Source organism: Protopterus annectens, chromosome 9.part0 (assembly GCF_019279795.1).
Source record: "Protopterus annectens isolate FY-2018-M chromosome 9.part0, PAN1.0, whole genome shotgun sequence".
NCBI lineage: Eukaryota > Metazoa > Chordata > Ceratodontiformes > Protopteridae > Protopterus > Protopterus annectens.
The window spans coordinates 578,888,568-578,911,242 of record NC_056743.1 but is presented as its reverse complement, the minus strand read 5'-3'; the positions used below and the strand labels follow the sequence as shown (position 1 = coordinate 578,911,242).

At 41.5% G+C, this 22,675-nt stretch overlaps 1 protein-coding gene across 1 annotated transcript in view; it reads left to right on the top strand.

Moving 5' to 3' along the window:
* The window catches only part of LOC122811338 (scavenger receptor cysteine-rich type 1 protein M130-like), a 513,363-nt gene that overhangs the window by 228,664 nt on the left and 262,024 nt on the right, over window positions 1-22,675 (top strand). The window contains exon 5 of the mRNA XM_044083110.1: window positions 13,034-13,173. Coding sequence (XP_043939045.1) covers window positions 13,034-13,173 — 140 coding nt within the window. The remainder of the gene's footprint in view (window positions 1-13,033; window positions 13,174-22,675) is intronic.

The window sequence follows — 22,675 nt, the reverse complement described above, 5'->3', positions numbered from 1 at the left end:
ACCACACATTTCAGCCCACTACACTAGATAAAAGCACTAAAGGTGGCAGTGTATCAGTATTTCTTAACCACTTCACCTGCAGACTAGTTAGACAAGATAGTAATCTGGAACTCGTCCATACCCAACTTCACGCTTAACAAGACCTCTTATCACATCATGGCTACCAACAGGACTAGCTCTGTGTCTATAGAGGACACCATTTTAAGACGCACAGTGAATGTTTATGACAGATGCATATTCTTTTAAACAGATGAGGGACGTGATGGATGATGATGAAATTCAAGAATGCCTGCAAGAAAGTGGGAACATTTAGTCCGTAGATTAAGCAGAATTTATAGTTTATCAAGAAACTGAAGTAAGTGGTCAGACTTAATGGGCCAGGTCGTCCTTGTCTACCACTAGAGTTTTTCAGTGTAATGATCATGATAATGTTTGCTGGTCCTTGTGCAGATGTACTCCCTGGTTGCTTTGTTTGACTTTAATTATTTTGGTACCTTCTAGTGTTTTCTTGATTGTCATGTGTGACTTTAGTGTGTAGTCTGAAGTTCTTATGTTTTTTCAATGTGTTTTTATTTGCCTTTATTGTCGTGTGACTTGTACATGATTGAAAGGGTTTTCTACATCCAGTCCACCTAGCTGCTTATGTAAAGCTTGTTAATTTAGTTTGTTGGGTACTTCCCTAGGTTATTTACTGACCAGTTGCTTTGTGACTGTTATGAGGGACACTGATTTTTGATCTTCAAAAAAGTGAAATTCCAACATTAACTGCTAAGCTTAATCTCAGAATCCCCTCAAAACCACATAAACCTACACAGCTTTACACAGATTACAAGTTCAATTTGGTCCCCTATACCTCAAACCAAAACTATCATAGACCGGATCCTTGTAACTCATCCACTCAATTTCTCAAATAGTGGTACCTTCCCCAACACTTTAAGCGATCACCAGCCAGCTTTTAATCATAGATGCCATTTACATATCCCTAAAGAACATACTTTTAGGACACTATGAAATCTTCCCATTTCAACCTCAAGAATTTTGTAAACTCCCTACGGACCCACAATTGGTCCCCCTTAAAGACACTTCCTTTAGAGGACACCTTGGACTATCTCAATACACTTTTCCTAGAAACACTCAATAGCCTAGCCCCAGTATGTACTAAAAGAATAAAAATCAACAATGTTCCTTGGATAATACAAGAAACTAGACAAGCCCTCCTAACTAGAGATAAAGCCTGGAATCAATGGCCAAAAAGTAAAAACCCAAATCAGGACGCTATCTGCAAAAACAGCTCCATAACAAAACCAAAAAACTAGTTATAAATGATGATAAAAACTATTTCTCAATGCAACTATCCAGTCAAAGTCGCAATCCAAAAAAAGTTCTGGAAATCTGCCTACTTACTTCTGGTGCCATACAAAACCCATCCCCTTCACCAGATGATGACCCACAGTCAGTTGCCCAAATGTTCAGTTCACACTTTATCTCCACCATTCAAAACCACTCAAAAAACCCTTTTCAACAGCTAGCCAAAATAACAATTCCCACCCCCCACAAACCCCATCCTCAAACATCAGCCCCCCCCCCATCCAAAAAAAAAAATGGGCAGCACATTGGTGCAGCAGTAGCATTGTTGCCTCACAGCAAGAGGTTCTCTGGTTCGATTCTCTGCTGGGGTGCCTTCTATGTGGAGTCTGCATGTCCTCCCTGCATTCATGTGGGTTTCCTCCAGGTACTCAGGTTTACTCCCACATTACAAAGACATGCATCTGGAGCGTTTCTCCTTGGGCCTCTGCTGAAAATTGGCTTAGTTCCAAATTGGATTTTCCCAGTAAACAAATGTGAAATAAATAAAAATAAATAAAATAAAAAGCCAACAGATACACATGGTAGCACTACCTCTACCTCACCCTTTTATGTACAACCAGTGCAAGCCTCTCTAGTACTTAAACTCCTCAAAGAACTAAGATCCTGCTCTCTGTCTGCTGATAATCTACCTCCATAATTTCTACAACTCGGAGCCACAGCAATTGCCTTATCCTGTCAGCATACTAATAAATCGTTCCATCACAGAGTCATATGTCCCCCTACTATTGGAAAAAATCCATCATCACCCCTCTTCGCAAAGGTGGCAACACCTGTGACCTCTCAAACTACTGACCTATTTCTATTCTCTCCCCATTTTCGAAAATTTTAGAGAAATGTATACATGCCCAATTCTAAAATACGTCCTCTACCACAACCTACTCACCAACACCCAGCACAGATTTTGCCCAGCCCACAGCACCGCAACAGCCCTACTATCATTCACAGATACTGTTTTTAAAGCCCTGGATGCAGACCTTATTACCTCTGTGATCCTATTGGCTCTATCCAAGGCTTTTGATACAGTATCGCACACCAAATTACTGCAAAAACTAGAAGCCATTGGCTGCTCCCCTAATGCACTTACTTGGTTTTCAAGCTATCTACAAAATTGGAAACCAGCTGTAAAATGGCAAACTAAACTCTCAGACCATCTTGCAATAATACCAGTGTTCCCTAAGGCTCAATTTTAGGACCACTTCCCTTTAATACATTCATAAATGATCTCCACAGAGCATGCCTGCAAAGCACCCTTGTACCGTATGCTGACGAATCCACCATAATCTCCAGCTTGTAACTTATCCAGCCTACAAAAGATCACACAAACCACTTTTACATCCATTAAAATGTGGCTATTTGATGCCCAACTACTACTGAACCCCCCAAAAAATCAAAACTCCTGTTGTTTTCATCAAAACCACTAGGCTCTGACTTCAAAATTCTGTCTCAGAACAACACAGTAATAACAATTGATGACAAACTCACCTTCAAATCCCATATTTTAAGTACAATAAAAAAGACCCATTTCAAACTAGGTAAACTTTGCCATCCCAAACTTTACCTAGACAAATCTACAAAAATACTTCTAGCAAGCACTCTATTAATTCCATCCCTCCTCTATGGCAGTCCCTTTTTCACAAATCTCCATACATCTCTGATAAACTTCAATCATGCTAATACAAAATAGCAAAATTTGCCTCAGGAATGTCCTACCGATGACATCATTGCCTGGCCATCTCAGAATTAAACTGGCTCAAATTCTCACACCACTTAACTACACACAACTCACTCTTGCCCATAAACTCATTTACAGACCTCATAACTGCCAATCACTCCAGCCTATCCTACAAACCTGTATCCCAGCAAGCAACCTTCGTTCCTCACATAAGCAGATTTTTATGCATGTCCAAACCCAACAAGAGAGCTGGACAGAGTCTATATTCTTATAAGATTACAAAGCTCTGGAACAACCTACCTCCTCTCATTCCTCAGCTAGACTCCCTAAGTGCCTTCAAAGCTAAACTAAAGTTTCATCTCAACAATGGTATCTGCCCCTGTGTAATTCATCCAGAGCCGCCTTGATTTTCATTATAACCCCAGTTCTAATCTCACCACTGCTTAATTACTTTCCCTTTCCTTTGCCATTTAAAACATTGTCATGAACTTCCACTCAACACTGTTGTTTCTACTCCCATACCTTTAAGTCACCGTGTCCTAGCCATGGTCCTTTTTAACCTTTGTGTCACCACTTACAACTAAGTGTCTAACTTCACCCCCCCTTTTTTTTTCTTCCTGACGCAATTTTAATTTGAAACAATCTACTGCATTAACTCTGTTTTATTGTATTTTTCAACTTCTAACTGTATAAATTGTCACAAAAATTTTAGTTGTGTTATGTGGGGCTTTTTCCCCCGGCCTCCACTGAAAATGGGTCTTTGATCCAGTGGACTTTCCCGATCAACAAATGCCAATAAATAAACAAATAAATAAAATGAAATATGGGAAACGTGCCTCTGATTTTTGGTATTTTTAGTCTTTGCAGTGATTTCATTTCTTGTGTATTAAAATATATTGAAAATTAAAATGGATTCTAGGCAAAGAACAATCAATAATGCAAGCTGACAATATTGTAAAAACATAAGTATGAGTAGAAGTGCATCTTGTATTGAATTTGTTCTCTGACCAGCAGTACCATATTCCATGAAAATCCAATTCCCAGACAGTCAAAATTTGGGTTTTACCTGTATTTTTTTTTTCTGGAAAAAAATGTGGTGTCCCTGGCTGGTATTCAAGCATATACCACAAGATGGCACAGCTTTATTGTCATGACCAAGTGTGACATCACTGCAGAGCTTGGGTAATAGAAATTTATTTTAACATTAATTTCCATTTTTGTACAAACTTTAGGATTTAGTAAATATGAACTCCAGCCATAATTTAAAAGGTTTGACGTAGTGCAGACGCAAAGACCACTTGGTATGCAGAAAGTCAAAGCACAGAAACTCTTTGGTGATTATACAAACCATTAAGTTTATGTACATGTACATAATGTACCCTTATACACTAAGATTGCCTTTACTGTTGGACAGTGGGGGTACTGACTTTGTAGTAGGATAGGATGCATCCTGGACCCAGGAGTCTGGTTTAGAAAAATTACTATCTGAGACATGGTCACTGACAATTTCTGCTGCTCAGCATCACAAAGTCAAGGGTAGTAGTGAATTTTCCTTTTCCACATGACCTTAGGGAGAAAGATGGGGGAGGGGTTGCAGAGAGAGAGGGATACACAGTTGTTTGAAAAGGACATGTGGTCATAGACTGTGATTCTGCACAAAGGACATGTGGTCATAGACTGTGATTCTGCACTAAAAGTGAATGGCATTGTTCTCTGCCTTCCTAATTCAGTGTGTGTGCATGCAAAAACACACACACAGTGTTCTGCTACATGTTTATGCAGAAAACTCCTGCTTGTACATAGTCCATACATAAATATACACGCTAGATAGAGCTATATAGCCCATGGATGGATATTGTCCAGCTAATATAAAACTTTGAAATGTGTGACATTTAAAAAAAAAAAAAAAAAAAAAAATTATATAACTCAGTGCCCTCCCTACAAAGCCCACAGATTACACTGCTTCTCTATCCTTGGCACCAGACTGTGGGAATCTGTTACCCTTTGTCTCAAGACAGGACACAGTTAAAACCTCAGCTTTCAAAACTTGTCATATGTCTGTGCAGACTCTCTAGCCACATTCTTAATCAGACCACATTTTGTCACTTTTTAAGCACTGTCTTACCAATTCACTTCAGCATACCTTGCAATGAGTATCACACCTTCTTCTCACTTTAACTGTCTTGCATAAAGTATATAGAGTTTTTCCATATTGTGTGCAGAACGGTTTGTTTGAATCTACTTTATGTAGTATACACTAGTGTCTGTATTCTTATACTTTAGGTTTTAATACTGTACTTTAATTTTCCTGGGTTGAGACTGAAATTAGACATTTGTGATCAATGCTCCATACGTGTTAACAAATTCAAGAGTAAAAAAATACCCTTTACAATGCATTTGTGCCATATGATCCCAGTTGCTACTGAAAGCGCTCTGTTTTGGGAAGCACATCCACCTGGCCATCTTACACAAGTAATGAACCATTAGTGAAGAGTTTCACTTTGGTGATAGTGGGAACAGAACTCAGAATAGTACTGGTGCATTTTCTGTTCCTGACATTCACTAATGCAGTCATGTCATGCAGAGTTGGCGTTGTGTATGACTCTGAATGCCAGGAATTTTGTAGAAAGTGTGCTGCTTCTGACCTTAATGAACAGCTTGAAACAGCATTTCTTTGTACAGTGGTATAATATTCACAAATGATGCTTCATTATTTTACAATTATCTTTTGCTTTGTGAAAAAGTTTGGACACGGAGAGGCATTTTTTTTTGTGCCAAGGTTGTTCCTGAGTGTTTTAGTTCAATAATCTTAACTTTACTTATGTCAGGAAAACAAACACAAATACTGTGGCAGTTTAATGGCCTTAATATTTAAATGTGACAGGAAAGCAAATAAAAATAATGTAGTTTAACAGCCATACCTTCAGGTGTGAGATAAGGAGTAAAAACACAATTGCATTTGGAAGGATGTGACTCTAAATGTGAACAAAGAAATGTAGCTGACCTTTCTCCACTGTATATTTCTGAACAAGCCAGTGTGAGAGTAATTAGACTTATATCCCTATAAGAGTCGTCCGACATATGAAATGCATGCTGTTGTCTCAGCTTAACAGAAAGCTAGTTAACAGCTCCACTTTTTTTCTCAAGTACATATATTATGAAAATAAGATGCAGAAATGTTGTCTTGATTGTTTCTTTCAGCTTTTCCTGGTTAGGGGTCGCCACAGCGGAACTCCGGTCCGCTAATGATTGGCAGGAGATTTTCATGAACGCCGGGGTGCCAGCTCGATGTTCAGCCTTCAACGAAGGCACTCCCATTTACGCATGTCTTTCGAATGCCCACCCAACCACGGGGAGGACATGCAGACTCCACACAGAAGGCATTCCCCGCACTCCAGCCGAGAATCGAACAGGAGAAACCTCTTGCTGTGAGGCAACAATGCTACCGCTGCACCACCGCGGATGGTTAAATTTTGTCTTGATCATGTATTGTATTTCAAGGATTTGAGTATCTGTTTTTTTTGGCTTGTGTTTATTAACTAGGGCTAATCCCAGGAGTACTGTCTTGAGTGGCTTAGTCACACAGTCTGTTTATTGGTCATAAGAATCCTTGTTACACTGCATTCTGTGAAACGAGATTTGCACAGCAGGCAGAGAAATGTCTTCTGACAAGTTCTGAAGATGTATGACTTTACTGCCTACTGCAGTCCACTGGCAATTTTGTTTCTGCTGCCTAGAGATGGAAATACTCTGAAGCCATGACACTTTATTCAATGGAGCTAAGGGTTTCCAGCTTTTGAAGCTAAGGTATGAATGTCTAGACCTTCAAAATGATTGCAGCCATATTCACATTTTTAGGGAATGGGTAGCAAAAAGGCATTTTATAAGTAATCAGAATTATAGTGTACTGTTTGATAGGGTCTATATCAGAACATCATAGTTTTAAAATTTTGAATGTTCTAATATCTACCCCTATTCATTTTGCTAAAAATAGCGAAGCTGCAGAACACAGAATTTTTTCCTAGGGAAAGAATTTGGTTGGCCGGTTCTGTGGCTTCGCTATTTTCAGCACTGTGGTGGGAAGTCACGGGTCGGGTTCAGGTAAGTGTGCAATTGTTTGTACATTAGGGTTAGGTGAGTTAGGGTTAGGGCGCGGGTTAGGTGAGTGTGCGTTAGTGACGGACCTTAGGATTAGGGTTTGGGTTACGGTAAGTGGATAGATAGTAGTATGTACAGTTTAGTGCTGGGTTAGATGTAGGATTTTGTGTGTGTGGATTGATTTTTTTTTTTTGGTGTGCTTGTGTTGTGTGTATATGTTTCAGAATAGCAAATATTTTCCTTGGGAAAAAATTTGCTGTTCTAAATGTTCAATATTTTGTGGTTTAGATATTTTAGGTTCGATGTAATAGCGCTCGCTATTTTCATCTTTCAATAGCGTGATATAAATGCGTGTGATACTGAGCTTGCATTGCAAAACTGTTTTGGTGTTGGTGACGTGGCTGTTCTGTAAATGGATGCCTGTTTTCATTGTACATACTTTTGAGTTCACTCAGCAGTACTGACAAGTAATGACGTTGATTCTTATGGCTGTGCAGTATTATCAGTATGATATTTTCCTTCATTGTTTGCTACTTATTTGTGACAGACGAGTGCCTGTAAGAGTGAAAGGGAAGGCCTACAAGAGGGTAGTGAGACCAGCTACATTATATGGGTTGGAGACAGTGGCATTGACAAAAAGGCAGGAGTTTGAGCTGGATGTGGCAGAATTAAAGATGTTAAGATTTGCACTGGGTGTGACGAGGGTGGACAGGATTAGGAATAAGTATATTAGAGGGTCAGCCCAGGTTGGAAGGTTTGGATACAAAGCCAGAGAGGTACGATTACATTGGTTTGGACATGTGCTGAGGAGGGATGCTGAGTATATTGGGAAAAAGATGCTAAGGATGAAGCTACCAGGTAACAGGAAAAGAGGAAGGCCTAAGATAAGGTTTATGGATGTGGTGAGAGAGGACATGCAGGTGGTTGGTGTGACAGAGCAATATGCAGAGGACAGGAAGAAATGGAAACAGGTCATCTGCTGTGGCGACGCCTAATGGGAACACCCGAAAGAGGATGATGATGATGTTTGCTACTTATTTGCTTGTGAGTAGGTCATCACAAATGCACTATAATCGCTAGTATAAATTAGCAACTTTTAGCATATCTTGCTTTGTTCAGCAACTGTAATAGACTTGCATGTTAAATTTCCCAAATAGTAGCATTTATCTTAGAACTACTTGTATACTTTCTGAAGTTCAACCCTTAACAAGTGACAGCAACGACAAACAACTTTCTTTTTCATTTTGTACAGGAAGTGTGATGTATCCCCAACAAAGGGAAAATCTCCAGTTCATGCAGTGTCCAGGTCACTGCATGATCCAGGGTGGGAGGGTGGTGTAATGGTTAAGGTGTTTACCTTAGAAGCACAAGGTGCAGGGTTTGATTCTCATAGGGGGAAGTTGGCTAGGCTTAAAAATGGTCCAGGAGGACAGCTAGCCTAGTAATAATATATGAATCTATGAATCTAAAACAGAGCCTGTAATCTCAGCAACTAATTTTTTTGTTTATTCCCAGTATTCCTCTTGGTAACTTGTCTAGAGCTGTACCTCCAATGATCACATCAGAAAGTCAGTAGGGGGAGATGGGAACAATAGTATTAAGATTGCACACTCTCACTGTGTTGCCATTTACTTGACAAAGGTCTATGCTCCTTGGCTGTGTAGAGAAGTTACTTTCCTTTTGGTTAGTGTGTTTGTGGGGTTGGGTGGGAATTCATTTGCATTTATTGGTGACCATCCAGCTAAAAAAGACATTGGTGAGTGTTTTCCATTTACAGCTCAAATTTATTACTGGTGCCTTTAGAGTGGGTGGTGATCCGGTGCCTGGAAGTAGACAATTCCATTCAAGAGGTCTTGCTGTAGCCAAAATCTGATTTTTCAGACTGTGCTGCACCAATGATCCTGTACTTGAACACCTATGGTTATAGTGCCCTCACACAAGTGCACTTTTTTGATGCATAGGGGCATTATAACATTTAGTCTTAGAAAAAAAAGGGCAAAGCACACATGTAACGAAGTATTACTTTTACTCTGTTTACGTATTGAGATTTTGTGGTTATGAAACATCTGCGATAAACATTGCTGTGATAGCTGAGGGACTTTTTATGGGTTCTTTGGGATACAGATATGAGTTTGCTTCCTAAGCTAGTACTGCTGTCAGCCATAGTTGCTTGTTGCAGTCAGCGACAGCATCCTATTTTGGAAGAAAAATAGCGGGGTGGGAAACCTACCCTTATAGCCGTGATAATTTTGCACATTACATGTTTCTGGGCTTTATCCAGTATTTTATTTTAGCTTTTTCAAGATTTGTGACTAGCAAAGAAAGTAAAAGCTCTTATTTCTTGGTGTGTGCCAGCAGCAGTATGCATATAAGCAATAGACGGGGATACTTGATTGAGGGTTTACAGTTCTGTTCTTAACTTTCTACAATGTACTACCACACTGATCTGTAGTATAGCGAGATGTGCCTTGGAAGATGTGATCCCAGAAGGTGTTGGGGGGTGTAGTCTACCTGCCATATAGAATGCAGTTGAAGCTAGACAGATGTAAACTGGATGGGAAAAAAAGCTATTCTGCCTAGACTGAACTGATTATTTTGCGAGATCATATGAGGCACATAGCTTATGACCCCACGTATGCTACTGAGGTGGAAACAATAACTTTTTTTTTTTAACTTCTTAAAAAGAGTTACAGAAGGTGATAAGAAGAAATGAGTTGGCTCCCAGAAGCATTTTGGTGCTTCATCATCCACTTTGGGGAGCGTGACATCCCCACAAATTATCACATTAATAACAACATCCCAAGCACGCAATCAGTTGTGAGGGATTTGGACATCCATGTTTATAGCAACCTGACTTTTGACCACCATATTGCTTTCGTTGTATGGAAAGCTTTCTATTTAGCCCACCTTATAAGTAAGGGTATCTCATCCAGGGACAAGGAGGTCATAATATCCCTGTATTCTTTCCTTATAAGGTCCATTATTGATGCAACATCCCTTTCGGCATGTACCTCACAAAGCACATGCAGCAGCTGGAAAGACCATAGTGGTCTTACACTTACAGGCTAAAAGCCCTGTCCCTCTACTTAATTTCATACAGACTCCTCATAGGTGAACACTCTCTGGCATACAAAGCAATCTCAGACCCTGCCTTGATGGGACTGCTGCATATCGGCAAGTCAAGCTGCACTTGAGTAACCCACATGTGTAACCTCAGCCTGGTCTGTGACATCAATAGGACTTTGGTGGTGGGACAGATTTGTGTCCCAGAGACTCCCCCATCTGTGGAAATGACTCCCTCTCCACATCAAGCAGAGCACCTCCTTATCCCTTTTTAAGAGCAACCTGGATAACTGGATGGGAAACGCAAAATACACCTTTGGGATTCCACCTCTGTCCCTGCTGGACTGGGGCATCAGTTGCTGACTTGGCTAAACTCTTGGTTAGGCTTATAAAAGGACCTCAGGGTCAATAGCTTAGTAACTTCCTATTTTCCTGTAAGATTGGATGGCTTTTATTTTCCTTGGACAGGCATGTTCCTTTATGCTTTTCCATTAATTTACAGGGTACTTAAGATTCAGAAGGAATTCCCCTAAGATCAATGTGATGACTCTCTTCTGGCCCAGACAACTGTGGCTCTCCATTTTGGAAATGGCCAGGGACAGTTTATCACAAACTTCCTCCCAAAGTGGATCTACTCACACAATAGCAGGGTTGTTTGATACACCCCATCATTAGTCAACTTCAGCTGACTGCCTGGATGATATGGTCTTAATTCCTTTTAGACACCTGTTTGTTTGGAATGTCTGTCAGTTACTAAGAGGCAAGAAAGCCTGCTACTCAAAGTGTACATTAGCAAATGGAAAAGGCACACATTCAGGGATAGTTGTTCTCTGGTTTTACACTATTTCTGTGAGTTACTATCCTTCTCTGTGAGTTACTATCTTATGTCCTTTCTTCCATTGTCAGTGTTCATTTATTAGGCATTTCTGCACGTCTGTCCGTATATCCTTTTTTAATGCAGTCTCATGTCAAAATTTGTTTATTTGACATTTGTTAACCGGGTAAGTCCATCTGAGCCAATGGCCCATTTTCAGTGGAGACCAGAGGAGAAACGTTCCAGCAATACAAACATAAAAAGATAACATAGTAGGCAATATACAAAACCCAAGAGAAACTGTGCAGGCAATAAAACATAAACAAAAAATACATATGCAGTAATCAGGTGAAACGAATAACTGTAATAAAAATATAACAAAATGAAGTAAATAGAACTAGTACATTTAAGTATTTACAATAATGACCTATCTTTCCCAAGTAGCATAATGTAGTATTATCTAGTGATCAGATTAGTCATTGAATTATTAGATGTAGACAGGTAGTGAAAAGAAAGGAAAATGCAGATTATGGAGGATTTAGGCAAGGACAGGCTTTTGAGTTCAGAAAATAGTGCTTGACTTCAGTTTTAAAGCAACTGTATTTGAATGGGATTTTGCATAAGAAGCCTGCAAGAAAACTGGTGGCCACTCTGTTTTCTTAATTTTGTGTTACGGAAGTTAACAGTTAACTCCATTTGAACTAGCTAACCTGGCTGACTTGAAGTTCTTAATATGGCAAACTTTACTGATTGCTCTGACATCTGCAAGAAGGGTATCTGAGTTGCAAGCTCTTATGGGGAGTCAACCCTATCTCACTTTCCATGGAGACAAGGTTTTAAGAACTAATCCTTTTATGCCTAAAGTGGTATCCAAGTTTACTGTAAGCCAAACTATCCATCTTCCTATTTTTTTTCCTAAACCTAAAAATGAGCGAGAACGAATACGCCATACCTTGGATGTTCGTAGACTACTCGAGTACCACCAAGATGGAACTAAATCTTTCAGATCCATTGTTCAATTCTTGCAAAGGCAAGAAGGGCAACCTCTGTAAAAATGCACTATTTTGAAATGGTTGTCTAAGGCTATTACCTTTTGGTATACTCACCATTACAAAACTATTTCAGGCAGGATAAGACACCATCTACCTTTGGCTTCATCTATGGCTTTTTGGAAAGGCTGAATTCTAGAAGTCTCCTAGAAGCTGCTACTTGGTCGGCTGCATGTACTTTTACAAAGCTCTATATGCTTGCTTACTTCTCTAAGTCAAGATCAGGCTTTGCTAGAACCATTCTCCAGGGGCTTCTGGACTCTCCTTCCACCACCCAAATGTATCTACCCATATATCTAAGGCTACTGCAGCAGTGGTCAATATGATGAACATGTAGTACAGCTGTTTAAGTAAAACTTACTGTAACAGTAGATGTTTAATGATCACTGCTGCAGTAGCTGCTCCCTCCCTTCATTACCCTTGTGTTTTTAGTGCTCTTTTTATGCTAGAGTGTAGGCGTTTATTTTTGTTCCTAGAATTGTGCTTTCAGGGCTCAGCATCTCTGTCTTTTGGCATGATAGCTCTGAAGGGCTTTGCATCCAAACTTGTCTCTTGATCTGCTCATCTTGAGCTGCCTGACAGTTTGGGCACATGGAAGGTGCTCTGGAACTTGGCTGGCTGTTATATCCTTGGCAGGATATAACGGCCGTATAGTTAAGGCTACTGTAGCAGTGATCATTTGAACATCTACTGTTATGGTAAATTTATTTACACAACTTTACTTTTCTTTCTTTTTTTAAAAAAAGTTGATTACTTAAAATTGGTACACACATGACTGTATATTTTTTTGTAAAGTCCTTGATTCACATAGCCCTTTGGGAAATGCTGTTTGAAACGGCCATTAGATACTCAGTCTGTCTCAGTGTTACTGACAAAAACTAGCAGGAAAATAAAGGATTCCTTTAGTATGGTTATTTTTATGTGGATTTTTTCATTTTTTATAAATTATCTCTACTATTTTTTATTTAGGAAATTTCTCCAACAATGTTCGTTTAGTTGGAGGGCAGAATTCCTGTGAGGGTCACCTTGATGTTTTTCGGAAGGGCAGCTGGGGACTAATGTGCTCCCCTACTTTCCATACCAAGGAGGGCAAAGTTTTGTGCAGTCAGGTAAGTCCTAGCTCATCCTTGAAAGCACTTATGGTGAAAGTACTTGGTCTTAAAATCTGTAGTTAAAATCCTTACATAATATCTATCATACTGCAAGACATTCTTTTTTCACTAATCAGTTTAGAGTGGTTCCTTCTTGTTTGATTTTTTTTTTTTTTTTTGTGCTGTCTTACTATAGAATTTTTCTTGGTTGGCTAGCCTGATCTCTGATATCTTTTACTTGAGTCACCTGGTTATGAATTGGAGTTACTGGAATCTAATGCATCTGATGCTTGGATTGGCATCAGACCTCCATGTACCAACAAGGCCCAGTTAGAGGGTTTTATCAGTCCTTTCCTGCTGGAGTATGCAACCCAGTGTGGATATCATAAGACTGTGTGACTAAAGATCACCACACCCGTGTTTTAATACCTTACAAGTACAACTTTAGACACCCAACGAGACATGAAATGCAGTCTCACATGATGTCCTCCTTATATCACTGTTGCAGTATTCCTAAATATAAGGGATGTATCGTCCCAGGCAGGGTGATGCTCGGCCAAAGTACATTAGATTAGATTAAAAGATCCTGTTTTGCACCTTGTGTCACATTTATGCTCCCTACCTGCACAGAATGTAGGGCATAAAAGGGACATATAGACGCAACTACCCAGAACTACTTTTGACACCAGTTCAAACGCCATTGTTGCCAGTTGGTTTGAAGTTACTGTTGCTGTACTGTATTTTGCAACATCAGATAAGTGCCCCATTGGGGTTATTTTTTTCCCCTAACTTTTTTGATCTTGTATTTTATCACTCCCTAGCAGTTCATGTCATGCAAGAGGGGAAAATGTCAGTGTGGGAGGCAGATTCCTCGTAAGGATTGTCACAAACAGTGTCTTTTTTGTTTAGGTGCTTCCCACGACCATACTTCTTGTAGTGTCTGTAAGGCATCTATGCCTAAGACACTCGGAAGTCATTTGTCTCTCTGGCCATTTATGTGGAAAACCAAAGGCTTAGACAGTTGGCACAGAGTACAATGGCAGAATCCTTTACCCTAAGATACTGCCAAAGAAGGCAGCCAAGAAGTCTTTGCTGGATTCTTTAGTTGTCCCACCTCACTACATGTCCCTCTAGAAGAAGATGATAGCTCTGTAGATCATTTGGTGCTTACAGTAGATTCCTCTGCCATTACCCCACAGGATACCAGCCTGGATCCATTTTTTCACATGTCCCCCGAGGCTTTGCAGGCATCTGCTCCAGATGTTGACGGAGAACCATGGTCGCTTATCTCAGAGGATCCTAGAGGGATTCCACAGATATTGATCAGGGAGAATGTCCCAAGTACCCTTCTTGAATCTTATCATGGGTCAGAACCTCTGATATTTGTTAGACCCAATGTCACCCTCTAAGAAAAGATAAAAGCTGAAGTATGTTTCAGTTTCTCCTTTGAAGCCTCAAAGGGAATGGCAGGAGTTAATTCAGGGCTTGTTTTCTGCCGTAATAGCCCTGAAGCCTCCTCAAGGGGTTTCAGTCCATGCTCCTTCTTGGACCTTGACTCCTTCTAAATGGTTTAGAGCACCAGATTCTTCAGATGAGGATTCCTTGTTTGGTTAATGGTCTTTGTCCTGATGTTCATCGTGCATACAGCTGCAGTCATAACAGATGGGTTATCCTGCCGTTAGGCGGGTCCTCGGTCGGCCGAATTCCAAAGTCTAGGTCCAGCATCGGTTGTCGTCGCTTCCTCCCTGACATCAGTGCAGCAGGGGTATAAAAGAGGCAGCCGATGCCCTTTTTCTTCAGTCTTTCTTGCCGCGCGGTGCCCGAAGCAGAAGCAGTTCGCAAGTGCCGGTCGGCCAGCTCCTGAGATTTACGAAAGTATTTCAGCCGAAGTCTTCTTGAAAGCTAAGTACCCCGTTGGGGAAACTTTTCTTGCCTCAGACCGATGTCAGACAAAGTTAATAATTGCATTTCATGTGGGAAGCAAATACCGTATAAGGATTTCCACTCTTTCTGTATACCTTGCTTAGGCCCAGACCACGACGTCTCGGCCTGCCATTTTTGTGCTAGATTCAACAAACGCACTATTAAGCGTCGGGCGGAGTTCGCCCTTCACTTTTTTGGCAAAAAATTTAATTATATTATGTCGTCGGATACTTCGACTCCAGTTTTGAGCAAAAAATGCAAAGATAAGGACCGACATACGAGGTCCACACCACCTACTGATACCCCGCTAAGGCCGACTACCGGTTCTCCAGTACTCAGCGAGGCGCCTACGCAGCCCCTGAGTACCGATGACAATGCATTACCGGTGTCTTCAGTACCCAAGGTCGCAGGCTCCTCTACTCCCATTCCTACTACAGATACCGACGCCACTCCTGGCGGGGAAACTCAGAATTTAGACAGGCCTGCCATTTCTCAAGGGGTCTTCAGGCCTTCCTCCTTCTCTATTAAAGCCTTCACTAAATCTAAAACAGCCATGAAAACCAAAAAACAGGTTCCTCAGACACCCTCTCAAGGCACCATGCCTAAAAAACAGATGCTTAAAATGGCTGAGGATTTGATTACTCTTATCAGGGGTTCTCAACCCCCCTCTGACAAAAGGCCCAGATTAGAGGAAGACTACCCTTCCTCAGATCAAGCTTCTATTACTTCAGAACTATCTGAGGACCAGGATTTTGCCTATTCTCCATTCGAAGACTCTGATGCAGAGGAGTCTATTCCCTCGGTCTCCCCCCCTGAGGACTTCTCTTTTGGGGAAACCCTGCATACACTGAGGGAACACTTTCACTGGGAAGGCCAAGATTACTCAGATTCCAAGAAAAGGCTCAGGGAATTTCTTCTGCTCCCCCAGCATAGGCCTCTGGCTATCCCTCCTGTTTTAGATATATTGGATGATGTGTACACAAAAGCCAGCCTTAATCCTGATTCTTTGCCTCCAGCTCCTGTTAAACCAGACAGGTATTACCGGGTTCCTGATTCTCACCAGTTCCTATATAAAAGCCATACTGCTGACCCAGAAGCTATTTCACAGGGTCCCAAGGGAATTAAGGCCTCTATTGCTAAAAACCCATTATCTTCAGAGAGAGATTCCAGATCTTTAGAAAGGTGGGGAAAAGGTGTACACTCGGCCACGTTAACCATGAGGGCATTAAACTGTCAGTTCCATATGTTAAAGTATCAACAGTTTTTGATATCTCAGCTGAAAAGCAAGATGACACAACCAGAACAACCAGATTTAAAAGAGTTGCAGGATTTGTTGCATGGTGCAGAGCAAGTGGGTAAACATACCTTGCAGTGTGGTTTTGATGCTTTAGAGGCCTCATGTAGAGCTGCTGTTACGGGGTCTGTTATACGTAGGCATGCTTGGCTCAAAGAGCAAACCTTACCAGATCATGTCAAAGCTAAATTATTAGATGCACCTCTTCAAAAAGATGTATTGTTTGGTGTTAAAGCTGAGGAGGTGCTAAAGAAAATGGAGGAAAAAGCGAAATCAATGCAAACAGTGAAAGATTTCCTGCAGGTACAGCCTCCACATTTCAGCAGAAACTGACCTTCAAAAAATTGGTCCTTTCCAGCCACGGACAGACCTCAAAGGGGCAGATACAGGCATCCAAGGGGTAGAGGGCAACCTCAAGGATCTTTCAGAACCAGACAGTGGCAAGCACCAACCCCAAGAGGTGGAGAAGATGGATCACAGTCTTTTAGAAAACAGACACAATGACTTCCCCCTACACCTGCCAAGCAAAGCTTTAATGGCAGCACCTTTGGGCGGAAAACTGGCATTATTCTCAAAAAATTGGCATATTGTTGCAAAAGACAAATGGATTCTGGACATTATAGACAGAGTCTACAGGTTCCACTTTCACACCCTTCCAAAAATGAGAGGCATGCCAAACCTTCCACATAATCAAAGGGCAGAGGCACAAAAACAAATTTCAGCTCTCGTGGGCATTAAAGCAATTCAAAAGGTACCTGCAAAAGAACAAGGTCAAGGGTTTTATTCCAGACTATTCCTGGTACCAAGGAAAGACAAAGATTGGGGACCTATCTTAGACCTATCCATCCTAAACACATATCTACAGGTGCCAAAATTCAAGATGCTCACATTACAGCAGCTTCTTCCCATGCTGGGCAAGGAGTCTTGGCTGGTAACATTGGACCTCAAGGAGGCATACCTGCATGTCCCTATCAGACAAGATTGCAGAAGATACCTCCGATTTATTGCAGGTTCAACCCATTACCAATTCTCTGCATTGCCCTTTGGCTTATCTACTGCGCCCAGAGTGTTTACGAAATGCCTGGCATCAGTAATCGCCTTCTGCAGACTGCAAGGGATACAAACCTACCCATATCTGGACGACTGCCTGATCCAAGCGGACAGCAAGGACATACTACTGCAGCACCTGGCGTTTGTAATAAAACTGTTGAACTACCTGGGATACACAGTCCACAAAAAGAAATCAAAACTAATACCCTCTCAACAAATAATTTTTCTGGGTGCCAGTTTGGATACAACCACCCAGATGGCCTACCTCACGCCAGACAAGCAAGGGCAACTGTCTCAATACTTCAGAAAAATGGCAACTTATACCAGGCTAACTGCAAGGAAAGTCCTGCAGGCTCTGGGATTCATGGCATCTTGTATCCTACTAATCCCATGTGCAAAGCTGCATATGAGGAAACTTCAGTGGTACCTAAAAAACTTATGGTCTCAACACAGCCACAGCTTGGAAGCAATTATACCACTCATTCCATGCCTTCAAAAGTAATTTATGTGGTGGGCTCAAGCTTGCCAAAGAAGCACAGGTCTTCCTTTCTGTGTACCTCAAGCAACTCAAATCATCACAACAGATGCCTCAGACTACGCCTGGGGAGCACACATGACAGATCAGTGCATTTAGGGAAAATGGGCACGAAAAGAGAAGCTCCTTCACATCAACCAAAAGGAAATACTAGCCGTGCAAAAGGCTATTATGACCTTCACAGACCTACTGCATCCAGGCCAGCTATTGATAAGGACAGACAACACCACAGTAATGTGGTACATAAATAAACAGGGGGAACTCATTCATACCCCCTGTGCAGGCAAGCCATGACCCTATGGAACACAGCACTGGAATTGAAAATTCAACTACAGGCACAATTCCTGCCAGGGAAGGAAAACACACTGGCAGACAAATTTTCACAAAGATAACTCGGGCATGGGGACAGCCAGACATAGATCTCTTTGCTACCCACAGAAATTGCTAGTTGAAAAAATTTTGTTCAAGGACCTATCATCCACAGGCCTGGAAAGTGGATGCACTTTCCTTCAATTGGGCAACATTGACAGTCTATGCCTTCCCGCCTCTTCCTCTGCTGCCCAAAGTTCTATTAAAAGCCAGCGCAGAGAGGCTGAAAATGATTCTCATTTTTCCAGACTGGCCAAGGCAACACTGGTATCCTCTCCTGAAGAGCCTGACACATTCCCCACCATGGATCCTACCTCTAGTCCCTCTTCTGTTGTCCCAGCACAACTACAAAACTCTTCACAGCCATCTCAAAACTCTAAATCTAGCTGCATGGAGAATTCCTTGATTTCCCAACAGTTTCTCCTCTCCAAGGAGGTGCAGGATGTCATCTTGGAGGCCAGAAGACCTTCTACTAGAAAAGCCTACTCTGCCAAATGGAAACGATTTTGTGCCTGGAATCAAAAGAAGGGACAGAATCCTTGGGTAATAAATATACCTCAATTTTTACAGTACCTAGCTGAGATGTTAAACAATGGACTTTCCTTCTCCTCCAAGATCCACGCTTCAGCCATTTCTGCACAATACAACACAGATCCTCCTTTATTCTCTCATCCTCTAAGGCAGCTCCTCAGAGGAGCAAAGAATATAAAACCCCCAAGGAAACTACCAGTCCCTGCTTGGGACCTCAACTTCGTATTGGAAAAGCTGACCCTTCCTCCTTTCGAGCCAGCTTCTTCATCAGAGTTACAATACTTGTCATGGAAAACAGCCTTTCTTCTGGCTATCACCTCAGCTTGCAGGGTTTCGGAGCTACAGGCCCTCATGGCTGTGCAACCATTCATCACTTTCCATCAGGACAGAGTTTCCTTACGAGCCAACCCTACCTTTATGCCAAAGGTAGTATCCAGTGTAGCTTTGAATCAGACTATCCACTTTACTTACCTTTTATCCTAATCCACATAACAAAGGGAAAAGACTACTACATTCCTTGGACATTCACAGACAACTTCGTTATTATTTGGACAGGACAAAGCCATTCAGGAAATCTGAGCAACTCTGTGTCCTATGCTGCAGGTGCTCAAGGAAAGGCCATTTCCAAACTGACAATTTCAAAATGGATAGCCCACTTCATATGCTTTTGTTACTCATTTCATGGAAAAACTGTGCCTGCATGCATCAGATCCCACTCCACCAGAGCCACAGCTACCTCTGCAGCCTTCCTCAGGGGGGTCACTACCAAGGATATTTTGGAAGCAGCCACCTGGAGTTCAGTGCACACTTTCTCCAGGCACTATCACCTCCCACTATACTCTAAATCTAGAGTGGGCTTTGCCACAGCAGTCCTGCAGGACATCCTAGCCCCTCCTAGTTCCACTTAGTGCCTACCACCCTTACTTAGCTTTGGGATTCTACCCATCTGTTATGACTGCAGCTGTATGCACGATGAACATAGTACAGTTTTGTACCTACCATAAATGTAGATGTTTGAGTGCTCATACAGCTGCAGTCCAGGTAGGTTTATCTATGAGTCTCAGTCAGATACTTTATCTTTACAGTACTGTTATGTCTCAGGGTAGGCCAGGCTGCCAAGAGGCTTCTCAGGTAACTGTTCTTCTTCTCTCCTCTCTCCAGGTAGGGGGGGCCTCCTTCTGTTGCCAAAGCTTCTTTTTAGAGTAGGGCCAGTTCAGCTTTCTGTGGGGCTTCTCCCAGCATTTCGGCGGCTCTGTGCTAACAAAACATATTAAAATGGCAGAAGATTTGATTACTCTATATGCTAAATCAGAATTATCTCTTTTCACAATGAAAATCTAAGGTATGCTTTTTGGCGGAAGGTATGAGTGTAAAGAATTGCTGGATTTGGTGGTTTGCTGATGCTGTTCAGGCCTGCTAGGGCTGTTCTGTTCTTTTCTGTTCTCGCAGACATGCCTGATCAGAATTTAGCTGGAGCATGTTAAGACTAGGATTTTTTGATTGCTTACAGTCTGATGTGTTGTTGTTTGACCCGTTGGAAGCAGTTTTAAAGAAAATGGAGGACAAAAGCAAATCTATGCAGACTGTTAAAGATTTTTGCAGGCAGCCTCCCCAAGTTAGTTTAAATTGCCCTGCTAAGGGTGGACATATCCTGTTTATGGTTCCCAGTCTAGGGTAGGTCTAGTGACCTCAGCTGCCAGTGGATTCTCATCTGGCAGCTCTTTTTGGAGGAAGACTGTCTCTTTTTCAGAAAAATTGGGATTTAGTCACTAAGACAGATGGGTGCTGGATATCATTCATCACGGTTACAGATTTTATTTCCACACTAGTACCAAAGAACTGGAGACCAATTTGGATTTATCTAAAGTTCAAGATGTTGACACATTCCTGTATTTGTTATAACAGCTTTACAACAACTGTTACCTCTGGCATGATCTCAAGGAAGCTTACCTTCATGTGCCTATAAGCTTACCTTGTGCGAAAGTATAGGGTTGCAGGAAGTGTTTATTCTTTTAACTGGAGATTTCATTATTCTATATTGCTGCTCTGCCCTTTACTCTTATCTATCGCTACTCCCAGGTTCCCAGTCTCTGGCCAGCTATACTTCAGGCTTCAAGGCATTTCAATCTATCCTTACTTGGATGACCACTGCCTGACTCTGCCTGAAAAAAGAAGACCTTCTACAGCATCTAATATGCCAGCAGTGGAAAGATGCCTGGGTGGGGTTCAGAGATGAAAATAAAAAGTCCAGTAGTACCTCCTCAAGACATGTGCTTTCTGGGTGTGAGACTGAATACAGCAGCCCAGATGGCCTTAACCCCGGACAAACAAAAGAGGTCATCACTTTACTTCCATCAACTATCCATCAGTCCGTGCTGACTGCAGACAAGGGGGTTCATGGCATAGGGTTCAATGCATCTTACATTCTGGTGCTTTGCAATGCCAAACTGCATATGATGGTGAAGCAATGGTATCTCAAAATGTATGGAGCACTGCCAGGGATTGGGACATGACACTGTCATTCAGCCAAATAATAAAATTCCTTCAAGGTGGGTGGCTGTCAGGGATCAAATAAACAAACAAGTTCCTCTGTGACCTGCCAGAGCCAGAGGGATTTTTTGAACGACAGATGCCCCGACACTGCTTGGGGAGGAGCTCTAAAAAAGTGGAGTGGAGAAGACAAGTGGGCCTGCCAGACAGCATTCTCTATATCATCATGAAAGGAGATGTAGCAGTCCCAGTTTGCATTGATGGCTTCAAGGAGTTACTTCTTCCAGGGCAGGTGTTGATTAACCCAGTGGAAACTGGATCTTCATGTATTTCAGAAATTGACAGTGTCATGGGTGTCATGGGGAACTCCAGACATAGATCTGTTGGCTTAAACCACCAGCTGCCAAAGTATTGCACAAAGGGCTGCCAATCACAACACAGCTTGGGCTGATCCTCTGTCTGAAAGTGGAAACCTGGCTTTCCTTTCATGTCTATGCACCCTGCCTCTTTTCTTCCAGGTATTATATTAGGTCAGTCAGACAAGACAGGCCAAGGATGATTTTGATAGCTCAGATTTGGCTCGGCAACACTGGTATCCTGCTCAATGCTCACTCTCTCTTCAAGCTTCAGCTCTCTATTCTCTCAGCTTCATCAGTTTCCTCAGCAAGTTTCAGTTGTGATTATGATTATGGAAGAAGAAGAGCTAATTATGAAGGCTAGAAGACCAGACAAATGGAAGAGATTTTTTTTTTTTTTAGAACAAGCAAAAGGAGATTTCATTTGAGCCTATTTTTTGTGTGGGCTTTCAATATCTTACTGAGTTATTGGACAAAGTTTTGTCCTCTCTTCATTAAGATTCATGCTGCAGCAATTTCCAGCTCATTATGATTGTGACCCACCTTGTTTTCGCAGATCTTTGTTCAAGCAGTTTCTTAGAGGGAATCCTTCCTTATGCTTTAAACCAAACTATTCATTACTTTTTTCTTTTTATGCAATAAAACAAAAAAAAAAAGGGGAAAAAATTTTGTTTAGAGGTAATTACACAGGCAATTGAGATATTATTTATCTAAGCAAAAGGAGAGGCCAGCAGGGATTTGTTTTGTTTCTTTTTGTTGCCTTGAGTTCAGCCTGCCTCAGGGCAAAAAAACTATTTTCCCGGTGGATTGGCTTTTTATTTGCATTTTGTTTTTCCCTCCTTCCATCCCTCTTAGGACAGGCCTTATGACAAACACTTTTCATATAACCTTTTTGGGGTATTCTTTTATGGTGTATTTGCTTGCAACTACTGTTTTTGATTTATCAACATTGCATTTTTGCATAGCATTATG